The sequence below is a fragment of the Nothoprocta perdicaria genome, unplaced genomic scaffold (assembly GCF_003342845.1).
Source record: "Nothoprocta perdicaria isolate Ctin4 unplaced genomic scaffold, notPer1 scaffold_134, whole genome shotgun sequence".
Classification (NCBI taxonomy): domain Eukaryota; kingdom Metazoa; phylum Chordata; class Aves; order Tinamiformes; family Tinamidae; genus Nothoprocta; species Nothoprocta perdicaria.
In genome coordinates this window covers 56,335-71,814 of record NW_020454472.1, presented here as the reverse complement: position 1 = coordinate 71,814, position 15,480 = coordinate 56,335, and the positions used below count along the sequence as shown (strand labels likewise).

At 38.4% G+C, this 15,480-nt stretch overlaps 1 protein-coding gene across 4 annotated transcripts in view; it reads left to right on the top strand.

Moving 5' to 3' along the window:
• EYA1 (EYA transcriptional coactivator and phosphatase 1) overlaps window positions 1-15,480 on the top strand; it is a 78,930-nt gene that overhangs the window by 43,930 nt on the left and 19,520 nt on the right. For 3 of the 4 annotated variants that reach the window (XM_026033843.1, XM_026033842.1, XM_026033841.1), the window contains exon 10: window positions 2,224-2,313. The exons of the other annotated variant lie outside the window; for it this stretch is intronic. In XM_026033843.1, coding sequence (XP_025889628.1) covers window positions 2,224-2,313 — 90 coding nt within the window. The remainder of the gene's footprint in view (window positions 1-2,223; window positions 2,314-15,480) is intronic. 4 annotated transcript variants of the gene reach the window in all.

Sequence of the window (15,480 nt, the reverse complement as noted above, 5' to 3'; positions counted from 1 at the left end):
GCTAAGTGCAACTCTCTGTTTAGGGAGATTTCATCTAATGAAGACATTAAGGTTTCTTTGAAGACAAACCTGTTTTTTTCTTCTCTTAGATTTTATGGCATTTAATCTGACATTTTCAGTAGGTGCCAATGATTTTCTTATTTGTTTTTCTTCTAATTAAATTAACCCAGCTGATGGCATTCTTCTGTTGTTAGTTTGGTGAAATCCTTGTTTTGTTTTGTCTGCCATTAAAGATGACTAAGATGGTTCACAAAAAGCATTACGAAAAGCCATGTTCTCAAACCCAAATGTGTGACAAAAACAAGTTTAGTAAACTGTTTAGTTTAAAACTTGCATAACCTGAAACTTAAAATATATTTACAGGCATTTGTTTAAAATTAACCACACAAGTTCATAGTAAAGATCATGTTCTGTCTGCCATCTCTCCTGCTTTTCCAAATAATATTCATATTCACAAATGAAAAATCAAGAAAGGATTAGCTCTATAATGTCATGGAAGCAGCTGATAATCGCAGTGTAGCTAGTGATCTTMATTTGCAAGTTGGACACCTCAAACGGCATCGAACTGCTTTTAAAAATGAGAATTGAGAGACACTTCTGTTYGGAGACACTTCTCTTAGTGCTCAGGACAAAGGCAAATTTAAATCTGCAGTATAAAAAAATGGCTAATGATGAGATTGTAACTGGGCAAAACACGATATACAGGAATGTGAAAGGGAAAAGTAGCCTCAAGTCTCTGCTGCAAAAATGTCACCTACTTTTCACCTGACTTGCCTAAAAAATAAAAATAAATAAAAAAAGAAAGACATAGGTCTGCAATCATAACAGTATTAAAATGGCAGAATACTTTTGTTCATATTTTAAAATCTTTCCATTTGCATCAGGAATCTAGATACTCTTTTTCCCTGSTACCAATTTAAATAGAAGACTTATTTTTAAGGGCAGAATCCTTATTATCAACAAAATAGTATGACCTGCTTTTTTTCTGTCCGATTTAAGGGCTATTTTTGGCTACTAGAAAATGCATTTTGCCCTAACGTGTCAGTTCAAGAGTAGCATTTTTTTTTCCTGTTCCTCATAGCTCTGTTTCTAAATGCTTCCTTCCAAAACCCTTGTTTCTGGTTAGATTTATTTTGTTCTGGGCATTTCCCGAAGACAAACAGGCTGACAAATCCCCGCACTTTTCCAGCTGTTTGCTACTGTTATGATTTGCCTTTAAACCAGTAGTTATAGAAACAGGTCTGAAAGTTCAGAGATCATGCTGAAACACCTATTAGTTTAATTGAAAGGTGGAAAGAGAAACTTTCATCTTTTATTTTTAACTTGTAGTTGTCATCGGTTTTAGAATATGAACTTATTTTAAGGAAAGTATGGGTTGTCACTGCTGCAGTTCTATTTAAACTATAATCCCAAACAAACACGCTTAGTAGAGAGCAGCATGAGATAATATAATATGTTCTTTCAAGCTTATGCTTCTGTGCCCTTGGATGTACTTGGCATTATAAATGAGAAATTGTTATATATCAAATATACATATTAGGCTTTTCTTTTCAATTTTTCAGATTGAAAATACATAAAACACACAAAAAAAATCAAAACAAGACAAACATCTGTAATGCATTTGGTAACCACAATGCTGAACATGCTTTTTGAGTTTATTAGCTCGGTAAGGAATAAGTTGTTATGGTAATTTCTGTAGAGAAGCTAAAGTGTGTTACGTATTAATAACAAACAATAGATTTGTTCACTCTGCATGGGTGGGCCAAGCTGAAGGAGTAATTAAAGCATGGTGTTGTGGAGAATCAAGGAATGGTTTTAAATATAATTGTGATTTGCAAATAAAATATCCGTGGAGGTTTTCTTTCGAGCTGATAGGTACTCCAACTTTCACTGGAGCCAGTGGGAGTTTGCTTTGAGTAGTGATAACATTATCATGCCCCTGGCTGACCATAAAATGGATAAACAGTTGTAAAATCTGGAGAAGTTTTTACAAAAAAGTGAATCAAATTTGCAGCTGATGGAACCCATCCCTCTTTGCATTGCTAAACCTACATGCAAATACACATGGATTCATGTATTCACATACAGAATACGCGTAAATTCTATACCTAAAGTCAGATTTTAAAGTGTTACTGATAAGTGGTTTAGATGTTACTTTTAATATATTAAATGTATATGTTCGGAATGGCAGTGACAGTGTACTCTTTTAATTTCTTCCCTAAGGATCCACCCACTTCAGTTTCCCTTGGACTCCGAATGGAAGAGATGATTTTCAATTTGGCAGACACGCATCTATTCTTTAATGATTTAGAAGTAAGTGTTTATTATCTTAAAACACATAACGGTTATTTGACATTTCTCTCTACCTGGGAGTTAATAGATGGTTTGAAAATCATATTTTGGTCCTGTTGTTTTACCATGGAAATGCTAGAAAACAGCCCTATATGATTTAGTCATTAAAATATATAGTTTTTTATATACACACACACACACATTATATATATATATATATATATAATGTGTGTGTGTGTGTGTATGTATATGTATATATATACATGTATATATACATACACACACACACACACATTATATAAAATATATAGTAATAGCTACACTAAATGTCCACGTTGGCATCTGAAGGTTACAGTGGTTTGAACAGTAGCACAATGGTAGTGGTTTGAATGGTAACACAAAGACCCCGCAGGTCTTTGTGTTATGACCACAGTAGACACCTTGTAGAAGTGGATACACCAAGCCCATCTATAACCATTAGAAGTCAGTAGTCTGTCCAGGCCATTAAATATTAAAATTCAGCTTCTATAAACAGTTAATCGCCGGGTACAGATTTCTCACTCATGTCCTGCTGTGGGCAAGTATTACCTTAAACCCCAGGGAAACCATGAATGTTGCATATGCCACCAGTCTCCGTGCCTTATTACCCTGGGTCTTCTGCCGTGCCCGGTGGCAGGCACAATTTGCTACGTGCTCGGGTTTCCGCGCTGCTCCTGGCGCTCTCCTGCGGCACGTTGTGAGTCGCTGCTGGRCGACTCGTGCCAGGGGCTTTTGCAGCCAACGCAGCCTCTGGTTTGGCCCCTCTCATGAGATTGCTGTGAAACTATCTGATCTGCTGAAAGAGACTGTCACCATCGTGCCTGCCCGTTCCGCCTTGACAGGGAAAAAAGCAATTTCTGATCGTATTTTAATAGCAAGGAAACATGAAAACAGTCAGATTTCTTTCCCATCGTAATGAAGACAGCTGTTTATTTAAAATCCAACTGTTAAGCAAGCTTGTGGTGGGGCTGCCAACACACATTAATCATCAAGTTGTTGTTTTGCTGGATTTTAGAAATGTGTGTTATTCCAGACAGGCAAAAGAATCTGAAAGATTCAAATGCAACTTTTGCTGATCAAAGTTAATTGGCAGCAATTGGCCTTTAAATATTTCCTGATGTTTCCCTTCTCAAAATCAAGCAAAATACACCTTATTTAATAGATGAGCCAAAATCATTTGAAAAATGCCAGTGTGTGATAGACCTCAAATGTGGTTTGTCCAACATCTGTCCTATATTTTGATTTCTTTTCATCTAAAAAGAAACCACTCACAGATGAATTGGCATCTCGCAATGTAATGAAATTATTTAAATGTGCTTTATTTTTTCTTCCATTCCTTAGTGAAGTATTTATTTTGATACTTACAATAAAAGACATGAGTTCTTGCATTTTTTAAAAAGTGTTTCATTTCATTAAGGGTATGTAAAGATGTTATTGTTTTGGATACAAGTAATACCATTAGTAAGCGATATGTATAGGATTGATTTTCAGACTTGTAGAAGAAAAAAACAATGCTAGTTATTTTCCAAATCTGTTTCTGATTTATGGTTGTATTACATTTTATCCAGAGCAGGAAGAGAAAATGCTACCATATCTTGCCAGCATGTTCAGTAAAGTTCATGGTGTTTTCATTTGTTGTGCAAAACCAGATATTTAATAGACATGTAGCTACTTCTTGATACAGGAATGTAACTGTCATTGACTTTAATGGAAGTTAATCATATGGATTTTATCTACCAGAAATTGGTATGTTATGGCCTTAGCATTACATCGTAGCATCATATTCACTGAAGAACTTGGAAATTATGTATGAAAAAAATACTGGTGTGGGTCCTTCTCTAATTCATGGGAGCTCATGGCGTTGGCTCTGCACTTTGCATTTGCCTGGTAATGAGGAAATTATCTAAGTGACGGAGAAGATACAGCACAGTATCTTCTTCGCATGCAGCGTGTGGGCAAGTGAGCAGCTGTGTTCAAGTCAAGATGAAGTTCTGGATTTTGTTTTGGGTGTGGAGGAAACCGCCCTCTGCTTGTGGATGTCTGATCCGCAGTGCATCACAGCAACTGCCCTGTCCTGACCTTCCGCCTTCCTTTTAGGATGGTAATATTCAAATCTCCTATGGGCTCTTTAGACAGTAGAAGTGGATAATAGTTCATGTGGAGAAAGGGAGACAGGARATGTACTGTTACTTCCTGGTGGCCACGTGGCCCTTGTGAAGTTTCATTACTCTTAAGATAAGAGTAGGGGAATGAAGTCCCAGCTGAGGAACATGAACTTTAGTCTGAAAGACAATGTGGTGTCCAGGGGAGTGAAGAGCATGCTCTGCCTGCAGAAGAGTGGGGCWGTGCGTACGGATTGGCAGAGGTCTACAGAGGAGTGCAGAGGCAGGAGCAAGTACAGAGCCTGTACTACACACATTAGGCCGAGGCCTGGCCAAAGATGGAGGCTTTCTCTGGAAATTTCTCTGGAAATTTCTTCTTTTTGAAATATCTTGTGGTCACATGGTATTATTGAAAGAACATACCCGCCTGAAGCTGCTGATTGCCCTCCTGGGGGTCACCATCCGCAGGACATGCCTAGTCCCCAGGCCTTGTGGATTTGGAGCTTCCCCATATCCACCTTAGACACTCTAAGCTGTTGGCTCTGTTGCTTGGATGGTCAGGCAGCTTGACAGCTTTCCATCCAAACTGTGGGCAGCACCTTGGCTCTGCCTCAAGCTCAAAGCACCTTTCTTCCTTTCTTGCTGTGGAAGGACTGATGTGCCCCCTCGCAGCTGGGGCGCTTTGGTGGAATTAGAGTGTGGATTGCTGCAGGCTGCGAGGTAACTCTGCTCAGCAGCCCCAGAGGCTTCGGCATTTCTGCCTAGAAACAGGGGGGCCGATTAGCAAATCTGGATTKGAGAGCATGTCTAACCAGCACCATCTTTGATCTTAGAGTCTAAAGATGGAGCCTGGGAGGCGATGCTCCCTGCCACCAGGCTTACAGGCAGGCAGGCCTAACTTTGGCCTGTGATTCACATTTTTTCAGACACCACAAATTACTGTTCTCTTTTTTTCCTAATAAAACTCATCTTTTCACCCATCACTTTCCAGAAGGCTGTAATCCGAGCTGTACTGTTGTCACCCAAGTTAGGGGAAAAATATTTTGTCTTCTGCCAACCTGCTAAAGACTGCCTCACATTTTGAGTGCAAAAGACAGAACTGCAGTAGGAATCTCCAAAGAATCACTTCATTTCCTGCTTAATTAACCAGCTTTTCCTATCTCAAAGTACTAGAGTTTCCCTTATTTTTATTAGGTTACATCATAAACTTCAACAGGGATTCTGCAGTATGCATAAGTTGATTCAATGCCAATAAGCACATCAGGGGCATTCAGAATTCCAGCTTATCCATCTTAATTTAGTAAGGGACAAGGCCAGGTAAATAAATTAGCCAGTTTCCCATATGTCACTGTAATAATAACAACAACAACAACAACGTACTTTAWGGAAGTTTTTTTTTCATTGTTCTCTGTGAATATCTTTGATTTTAGTGTACAAAATCTATTAATCCATTGCTTGGTATTTTTCAAACTTGATGAAAAAAATTAGTCAAATCTCTCCCTCTAGTTCTGACATAAACATTCTGTATGTTTATGTGTGTGTATGTTTAGGCGACCTRTACTCAGATTTCCAATTAGGTTTTGCACCTCACTGTGTTGCAGGCCTTCTGTTATTGCTTAGAAGAAAAAAAATGGATTGTTCGTTCCTCTTTGCACCCATTTCTTTGGAGTAACAAAACTAATTCAAACCAAATCAATATATTAATTTCAAATCTTGAAGTCACATTTATAAACTATTTTGCAGTGCTTTAAATGTATATGATGAATACATACTGAAAGAAATAAGTTCACTAATGTGTAAGTTGAAGTAGGTACTCTCACAAGCAATGTTTTATTGTTTTAGCTGTATTTTTATAATTGAATTATGGAACTATACTAGGCTAAATAAGAGCCAAAAATAAGAATAGTGTTTTCAAAACATAGACCCTGAAGTCCTTGRGGTACAAAATAGGTGGCTTCACTTCGAAAAATGTCAGGGACCAGTTGGAGGTAAATGTGGCTAAGCACATCTTACTGGCAAGCCACTCCATTTAGAAATATTTTGTGAGAGGGAGCATAAAATACAATATTTTTATCATATGTATGGACTAATGTTAGGTGTTTTAGAAAGTATGCTAAAGTGTTTTATGGAAATTAGCAATTTCATGATTGGATTGGAAATTARCATCCACCTTTTGCATTTGTAAACATTGGACATATTTAAGTTTTTATATTGGTGTATTTAAGTATTAATATCGACCCTTTTAAAAATTAGTCTTTCGTTTCTTCGATGTATCAGATGCCTGTTATAGCTTGATATGTTATAGGAAAAAATATGTTGATGAATGAACATCTCTTTTTWAAAAAGTGAGTTCTCTGCTTTGCAATTCTATTCTCAAATGAGAACGGTTCATTAGAGCTGTTCTTTTAAAAAGCTATACTGCTTTTTATTGCAGCTGGAAATACAACTTTACTCATTTCCTAGACTGATGAAGCCATTTTAAAAAATCTTACCTAATACTTTTTTACAAATAAGATGCTTTCCTTTAATCTAATTTGATTACAGGCTTTAGAAATTCAAATAGTTTGTMATTGTCTTTCAGAATTATTTGTTTGTGAAATCCCTGTATGCTATGTGCTGACATGTTTGTGTCAGTCATTTATTCTGAATGGCAAAATGGTATGACTTTTTCAGCTACTTTAGTATCTTCTAATGATAAAAAGAAGGAAAACTATTAGGCATTACTGTAAAGCAGTAAGTTTTGCTCTTCAGGAAAAATAAAAGACAGTGAATGTTACGTTCTAACAATTAGCGTTACTAAACTCAGCTACTTTCTGTACGTTTGCTATTATAGCCATAAAAAGAAAGAAGAAAAAAGGTCCATGAGATAGACAGTAGCTTGGAGATACAATAGAGATTTATATGCCGTTCTCAAACCGAATTTTTACTTAAAATCCACTTGCATGTTCATTAAAATGCTCTAGGTGGACGCTGAGAGCATAGTCTCTTCTGTGATTAGAAAAGAGCTGCATAAATGCTTGAAGATTTAAACATGAGCCTTGTATCACTTCAGTTTAATCCACGTTAGTGCATGATGGTGTCCAGCCCCTCTCAGGTGCTGCTTCCTTAGGCATGCAGGGAACTCCCACRATGTGCAGCCCTCAGTGGTACCTGTGCTCCAGGCTGGAGGCAGCCGCTCGCTCCCCACTCCTTGTCAAAGTGCCAGTGATCCAGGTTTGACCAGGTGGCGTTAAAACACCACAAGCAGGAAGAGAAGCCTTCGGAGCCTCCCTGTGCACAAACATCGATTCAAAACTGTTCTCTATCTGAGGCTGTTGCTCGGCCCTCTGAGCAGGCTAAGCACTTAGGGGTCCTGGTGCCTGCATTTTGCATATACGTGTGTTGAATGAGGAGGCCYGGGATCCCTTTTTGTAATCAACATTAATTAATTTGTAAATCCTGGTCAAGCTTTTTATTTCCCCTCTTTATGTCTTCATCCCTTTACCTACAGAAAAGCTGATAATAATGATGATAAAGGTGGGTATCACCAGACAGATACTGTCCTCAGTAGGGAATCACAGTATCACAGAATGGCTGAGGTTGGAAGGGACCTCAAGAGATCATCTAGTCCAACCCCCTGCTCCAGCAGGGACAYCCAGAGCACGGGGCACAGGGCGGCATCCAGGYGGGTTTGGAAGATCYCCAGAGAAGGAGACTCCACAGSCTCCCTGGGCAGCCTGTGCCAGGGCTCTGTCACCCTCACAGTGAAGAAGTTCCTCCTCACATGGAGATGGAACTGCCTGTGTTTTAAAGGAGAGAAGAGAAAGGAAAGCTAGGCAGATGCTGAGTCTGATGGCTGTGCTAGCTTTTACCATGTATAGTTAGAGCTGACTTGCTGAGAGTGCTTCAGTTCAGCCTCTTCAGCATCTTGCATATCTCAGGAACATTCAGGAATAACCTCTGTGCTGACACAGTTAGAAAAGTCATGGATACAAACAAATTACAAAAGAAAAAGAATCTAAAGTGACACAAAACATTGCACACAGTCATGCAAGAATTTTCCCACTTTTCTATTGCATTTCATATATTTGTTTCCTATTTTATCACATTTTTATTTTTGATGATTTTCGATAAGTCGGAGTTTGAGTGATTCATGCATACCATTTGAAATCTTCTTTTTAAAAACCGCTGAAAAAAATCAGGTAATAAGAGCATTAGTCACCATTAGTCACTGCAGTATTTTGGGTGGCTGTGACTGTGACCCAGTGATTGCTGTGAAGTCCGTGGAGCCTGTTTGGTAAGCAGAGACTTCTGTTAGGAAGCCTGGGATTTTGCTGTATTACAAATGTGCCAAAGGGTAGGTAGGCAGCGTAGTGATGAAATTCATTGATTTATCAAATTACCCAACATGGTAAAGGGCTTTTGTCAGTGACATCCATGCTAATAAAAAATGGATTTGTGATTGACAGTCAATTAATTTTTAGTGGTATTAATCTCTTTAAAATAATTCATAGCAGAAAGCAAAACGTGTTTTGCCCACTAACCAAATAGCACATTCAGAAGTCTTTCTTCAAGTGAAAGACTTTAAAAGTCCTTATTCCATATCCAGCAAATGAAATGCCAAAATTTGCCTGCTTCTTGTGAGCTCCTGCCCATGGGCACCTTCACCTTACAGGTTGAGCTGTATCAGAAGGCAGATTTAAAGACCTGCTGGTGGAGGTGATACCATCTTGCAGGGCAGTGTCGGGAGGTGCTGCCTGCAAGAGCAGTGCACAGGCAGAGTTTGCCCCTGGGCTCTCCAGCCTACCCTGGCTACAGCTGCCTTAACTGCATTGCTGCTGTGCTGCCGTCTCCAGCTCTGAATTGTAGCCTAAAAATGGCAATATAATTAATGACTATCACGTGCAGACTCTGTCCGCTGCTTGATGGTTCAGTGCACTTTAGATCCCAAACTGGGTTGTGACGTGAGTCATCCTGAAGGTTTCTTGGTGCCAGAAGTGCCCTTTCAGATTTGAATAGACCCTTTTAATTACCAAACTCAGCCCAGTAGTCTGTAGTGGTAAAACAGTGGTACCTAATGAGTGTGTAATTAGTTGATATTAATGGTACAAGGGGCTAATGTTGCTATTACTGAAGGTATTGCTTTCAGCTTATTTGTGCACAGAGAGGCTTCTTTTTGACGTTTAATATTTCAGGGAGCTGCCGTGAGCAAAATGTTTTTTACATTTTCTTTAAACATTATGAATAGGACTGGAACAAGAACCTATCTAATACAGATGTAAATACTATAGTTATGACTCATTCTATATAACACATTCATAGCTTTCCTAAGTAATCCATTATTGGTTTATAACCTCAAAATCTAAGAAGTTTCACAAATTCAAATAGCATTCCTGAGCAAGAGATTTTGTGTTTGGGGCTCTGATTTAGCTGACAGATGTGTAAAATCTCATGCAGCCAGTCAACCCCCTCGTGCAGCTGCATATGCTGAAGAGCGTGAGTTATTCCAGCTAAGATCAACATTAATTTACACTCAAATATCTTTCCCAGCCCACCCTTTCTGTTCATATAATGCAGTTATTTTGTGCTGATTCCACCACTTCGAGGCAAACTTTCTTTTCCTTGACAGACTCTTCCATTCAAAATGGAGAAGAGATCATAACAATCACCTTAAAAAAATTCTTATTGCTTTAGGTTCCTTCTTAGACATCAAACCACAGATTTGCATTGGTCATGTCCATGATTTAAGTGCATTACTCTCTGAAAACATTGTGCCTTTTATTTTAGAAAACCTTGTTGAAGCCAGTGTTGTCCTTTTATGCTATCTTCAGGATGAGATTGCATAAGCCAGTCCTAAGAGTTAAGAGTTCTTAACTCTTAGGACTGCCCCAGGGTGGGCATCTTAGCAGTACTCATGGTAGGTTATTGCTGTGAACATCGTCAACCTAGGCTTGGTTTTAAACTGAATTTGCAAARTTCCTAGTGCAGATTTCTGCATCTTGCGAGTTTGCATTGATGTGCCTAGTTGTAACTAATATGATTGTAGTTTAAATTATAGGGAAATATGCACATAGGTGTATTTTAAGCAGATCTACTTGTTTTGTGCTTATTTTTATTTTTTATAGAAATCATATAAAATATATTGCTACAGAGAGAAAAATTGTGTCTTTCATTCATTTTCTTTGAAAAGCTCGAAAGTACTGCTTGAAGTTGGTTCCCAAAATGTTTGAGTTTCACAGTCTCAGGAGATTTCTACTGTTTCAGTGTGGTTACAATAAGGCCTCTATCTGAATTCCACCCAGTTCAATGGTCTCATGAAACGTTAAAGAAGGGGTGGGGGGACTATTCCCTTTACTYATTGTGGTACCACTTTTAGGTTCTCTGTTTTAAAGTAAAATATGATTGCTGTTAATTGTATTTTGAAAATTTGTCTTGAGATACAGTCATGGAGCCTAGTTATTCTTTAGCAAACATAATCTGTGCTATTAACAAGTATTTAATGGGGATTTAAAATGTATAAATTAAAAGCAGCAACAAAAGAAACAAGAAAATACTGAATAATGTTTTTTTTCCACAATCCTTGTTGAGTTAGAGCAGTCCTGTCAGGCAGTCTCCTCTGTCCCCTTCCTGAACATTGCTTTAACCAATATGCAGATACGTGACTAGAATTATTAAATATTCAGTGACAGTGAAATGCAGACTGTTGGCACTAATACCAAGCTTAGCTAAAATACTGTTGTAGTGAGAGCTGATGTATCTGATCAAACGAGCCTTTCAGAATGCTAAAAAACTAGTTTGTCAATTGAAGGATCTCCTGTTTTTCTCTCTGCTTTTGTATAATTCCCATCGCCAGTGCAAGAGGTGGATGCAYGGGGAAGTAACTTGTTCTTTAACATTGCTAGGCACAGTGAAGAGCCAGTTGTAGCAATTTCTAAGTATTTGATCTCACTGAAGTGTTTAAACATACCAGTGAAATATTTTAATATTCATTTRTAGGACAAATATGTGTGTATATATATTTGAATTTAAAGGATATTTACAAATACAAAATTACTCTTATGGACATCTCTTGGCATAAATTAAGCCATGAACAAAAAGGGCTAAGAATCAGACCAAAAAGTCAATAAAWATATAGACATATTTCTTTTTATTCCATCACTTTAATAAATTCAGATATAGATTTGAGTATTAGCAACCTTGGACAGTCAAACTATCAGGAGAACTGACTAACAAAATAAATATCTCTCGCCTGAATATAATCTACACTAGAGTTTARTAAAGTAATTATAGTGACAAGCATCTTTCACAAAATCCATAGAGCAAAAATTTTCTTTTTTTAAAAACTATTCATTAAGCTGTAAATATAGATATCTTTCTTTTTACCACAGGAAGGGAGGAACATAGGAAAAAAAGTTTCATTTGAGTGGAAATTTATATTGTCATCAAAAATAGTTTCAAGTATCTATACCACTGTRATATTTTGGCCTTGGGAAAGGATCTGTAATTTAAAATATAGTATTATATACCAAGAAACAACCATGAATATTATTTGTTTGAATCTACTTCTGTCTCTTTTTTTAATTAAAAATGAAATACTATTAAAAAAATTTAAAAAGCTTGAGAATAACAAAAATACATTTAATAAAACAAGATAAATCAGCAATATGGGAATATAGATTTTATGTATTAACTTTGTGTGRTCATACAAAGGGTTAAGTTGTGTGATTTCAGGATAAAAGGTTTCCTGAGTTGACTATTATTCCTATGGTCTGCCAACAACTTTGCAATAAATGGAATGATTTTTATGGGAATGTGGTTATTCACAGCAAGACTACAGTTGGTGTCAGTATGAAAAATTCTTCTTTAGTAGATTCTCTCAGCAGGGATAACAGATCTAAAAGAAAGGCAAAAAGTAGTTACAGAGAGCTCTGGCTGGTGCTGGTGACAAATGATGTTTACAGAATGATGGGTTAACCCATTGAGAAAGGAGAAATCAGAATACCAGTAAATCAGAGCTTTGCTCTTCTGAGCACTGCTCTTGCAAACCACGGTGCTTGTGGCAATATGTGCCTTGTTTAGTAGCTGCCCTTTCCCGTTTCCAGAAAGCAGGTGAAGCTTCCAGCCTTGGAGCTGCAGCTGTGTAAAATCATTCTGCAGAAAGCAGTGAAATTGCTGCCAAGTTGTATCCCTCTCTTGGAGATTACAGTCTGGCTCATAACAAAATACTGAAACGTATGAGTTGAATTCTTCACTTTTGATTAGATTTTTTGCTAAGGTATTCTTAGTGTGAAATTTTCATTTATAAACCTTTTGATGTATTTTGAAATATTACCAGAAAGAATGGTGCTGAATGGCCAGGTGCTGTTAGTCACAAGCTTGAATACTCTTTTAGCAGTTGATTAAATCAGTGGTAATTCCGTGATAACTGGTTTTCTCTCTCATTAAAAAAGAGGAGTAATAAAGTTGCATAGAATTTAAATGGTTCTCCCAAAACCATACAACARTTTCACAGGTCTTAACCATTCAGTCATTCATAAATAAAGTTGCTGAAATACCTGTTTTTTGTTGCTGTTTTGGTTAGGATCATTTTTTTAAGACAGGCTCAGCAGCTGTTTAAGGGGCAAACCTAGTGCTGCTGAGTGCATCCTGCCCTTAGCTTCTGTCATGCACAATTACCCCGGCTCTATTTAAAGCCATTTCATTTGCAAACCTGTCACAGAGCTTTGCAAGGCCTCGGCGTGGCGCTGAGGCATGAATTTCCTTTGTTGTGCAGAGATCGCCAGCGATAAACCTGCAAAAAGGAAAATTAGCCTCCCCGTCTGCATGTCAGGAAAAAATGTTCATCAAGGACAGAAACACAGGGTTGGCGATAGGCGGGATTCATTTCTTTTGAGACGAACAGATGGGTTAAAACTAAATACTGATTGAGGTGCTGCCAAAGACAAGGCCATTACATTTTATATTCTCTTAAACCAGAGGAAAAAAAAATGCATTCTTACCTATTCTAAATATCTTTATTAGAAATATGTAAAAACAGTCTGAAAGAAATATCTTTTAGTTGGAGATAATATTCAAAGAAGCATGGTTGTACAGATGTAGCTGAAAACAGTAATAGCTCTTGATGGTTTTTGAATGTGATCATTCCTGTTGGTCGTGTGATTGTTTTTTGCTGGTAACATAAAAGTTGAAAATTTAATAGWCCAGCTTGTCATAAAAGAATGAGTGTTGCCAGATAATCTTTACCTAGCAATGAAGATCAGATCTGGTTCTGCAACAGTGAGAAACAGCTATTTTCATGAAGGACCTACTTGGTTTTGGTAAATTTACTCTGATTTGTCTGTGGTTATAAGAAGGATCCTGGAAAGTCTTCGCTGACTTTTAATCCCTCACCTCCCAAGTGTACCTGGATATTGGATAAGAAGTAACTGTAGTCACCTGTTACAAAAAGAAACAGGCAGGCAGGATTGTAGAACACAATAACAACACAAGAACAAGAAATAGATTTCCTTCAATAAGCTTTATCCCTAGCGAAACGCAAGGGATGGCTGTAGAGAGAAGGAAACTCCACACACAGCTCACTGAATTATCTTCTCCCYATCCAAATAACACAAGGATATCTGCTGAACTAATGCGGGATATGGTCCATGGCATTCAGGATCCTGCAGAGGAATACGGCTCCCCAAATGCCTTTTCTCCTTCTAGCCGAACTGGGAGTGTTCATCCTCATCCTGCTGCTCGCAACATCAGTACTTGGGGCTTGCTGACCTTGCTGGTTCTCTACATGAGGACTCCATCGTGAAACTTCCATTATTTTACTTTCAAACTTAAAGAAAATTCTGGTAAAATAGGATCAGTTTAAAAAAAAAAAAAAAGAAAAGAAAAAAAAAGCTTCAGTAATACTTTTTTTTTTTTTAACATCATTGTATTCAGTTTTAGATGCAATGCTGAATTTCAAGGTTCCTAAGTCCTATGAATAATAGCAGGTTTTGCTTTTTAATGGACCTGTCAGTGGTCGCAGACTGCCTTCCAGCAGGCAGCACAGCAGTGTTGTTATTATTTGCTTTTCTACAATAACAATCCAAGAACGGCTCCGTTCGCCTGTAGGAAAGAAGGCAGGAATAAAAGGAAGAGGAACAGGAATCTTGGTGCGGAATTTTCCCTGATATGTGTATGAGGGAATGACAGGAAACAGTTTCTCATCTGCTTGACACTACAACCGTGGCTGACTTGCACAAAGCTCCGTGGATAAAATATAACCACAAAAGTGAGCACTTCATGAACACGAAGCTAAGTTACACTGCCCGTGTAGGAATAGGTAAGCGAAGAGGAAATTGAATTGTATGTTCACAGGGAGAAACCTCGGCCTTGCTGCTGCACAGGAGCCGATGGACCTGCCCCGGCCTCGGAGCTCGATGCAGGCCCTTGTRCAGCACGTGGCCGCTGTTCCTGAGCCCTGGAGTTAGGAACAGCAGCAGATAAGTCTGTTAGCTCACTTGAGAAGATGGTTCCTGTAGGGCTTATGCAGCATGTTAACCACATAAATCATTTCCTTATCTTACTGGAGATAAAGGCTTTATGATTTCCTCTCTCGAGAAAGGCAGTTGGAGAGCTCCTTATGCTCAGCTGCAATCTGCAGGAGCCTGCCAGGCTCACGGCATCCCCTTTACTTACCGACCTGGTGCTTCTCCCTTTTTCTAAACAGCTGAGCTCTAACACAGCACAAAATGTTTAGTTACTGGTCCTGCCTTGCCGTGGCCTTCACAGAACTCTCAGAAACACCAATCCCCCTCCTGCTGCAGCTGGGCAATGGCAGAGCTGTCCAGGCTGACACCCTAGATCTGGCACAGAGCATCACAAGGTGCTCCGCGTCAGCCCCAYGTCCTTCAGGGAAAGAAAGAAAGAGAAGGAGAAGCATGCAAAGACTTGAGCAAAGACCTTCAAGCTGCCCATAAAGGCAAAAGTTTTAAGATCTGCACTGCACAGGTTAGCAGAGAGAATTTTAAACCCAGTGTATGTCCCTTTATGATTAGAAGGGCGAGCMACTTGCTAGTCCAAAGCAGTACAACTT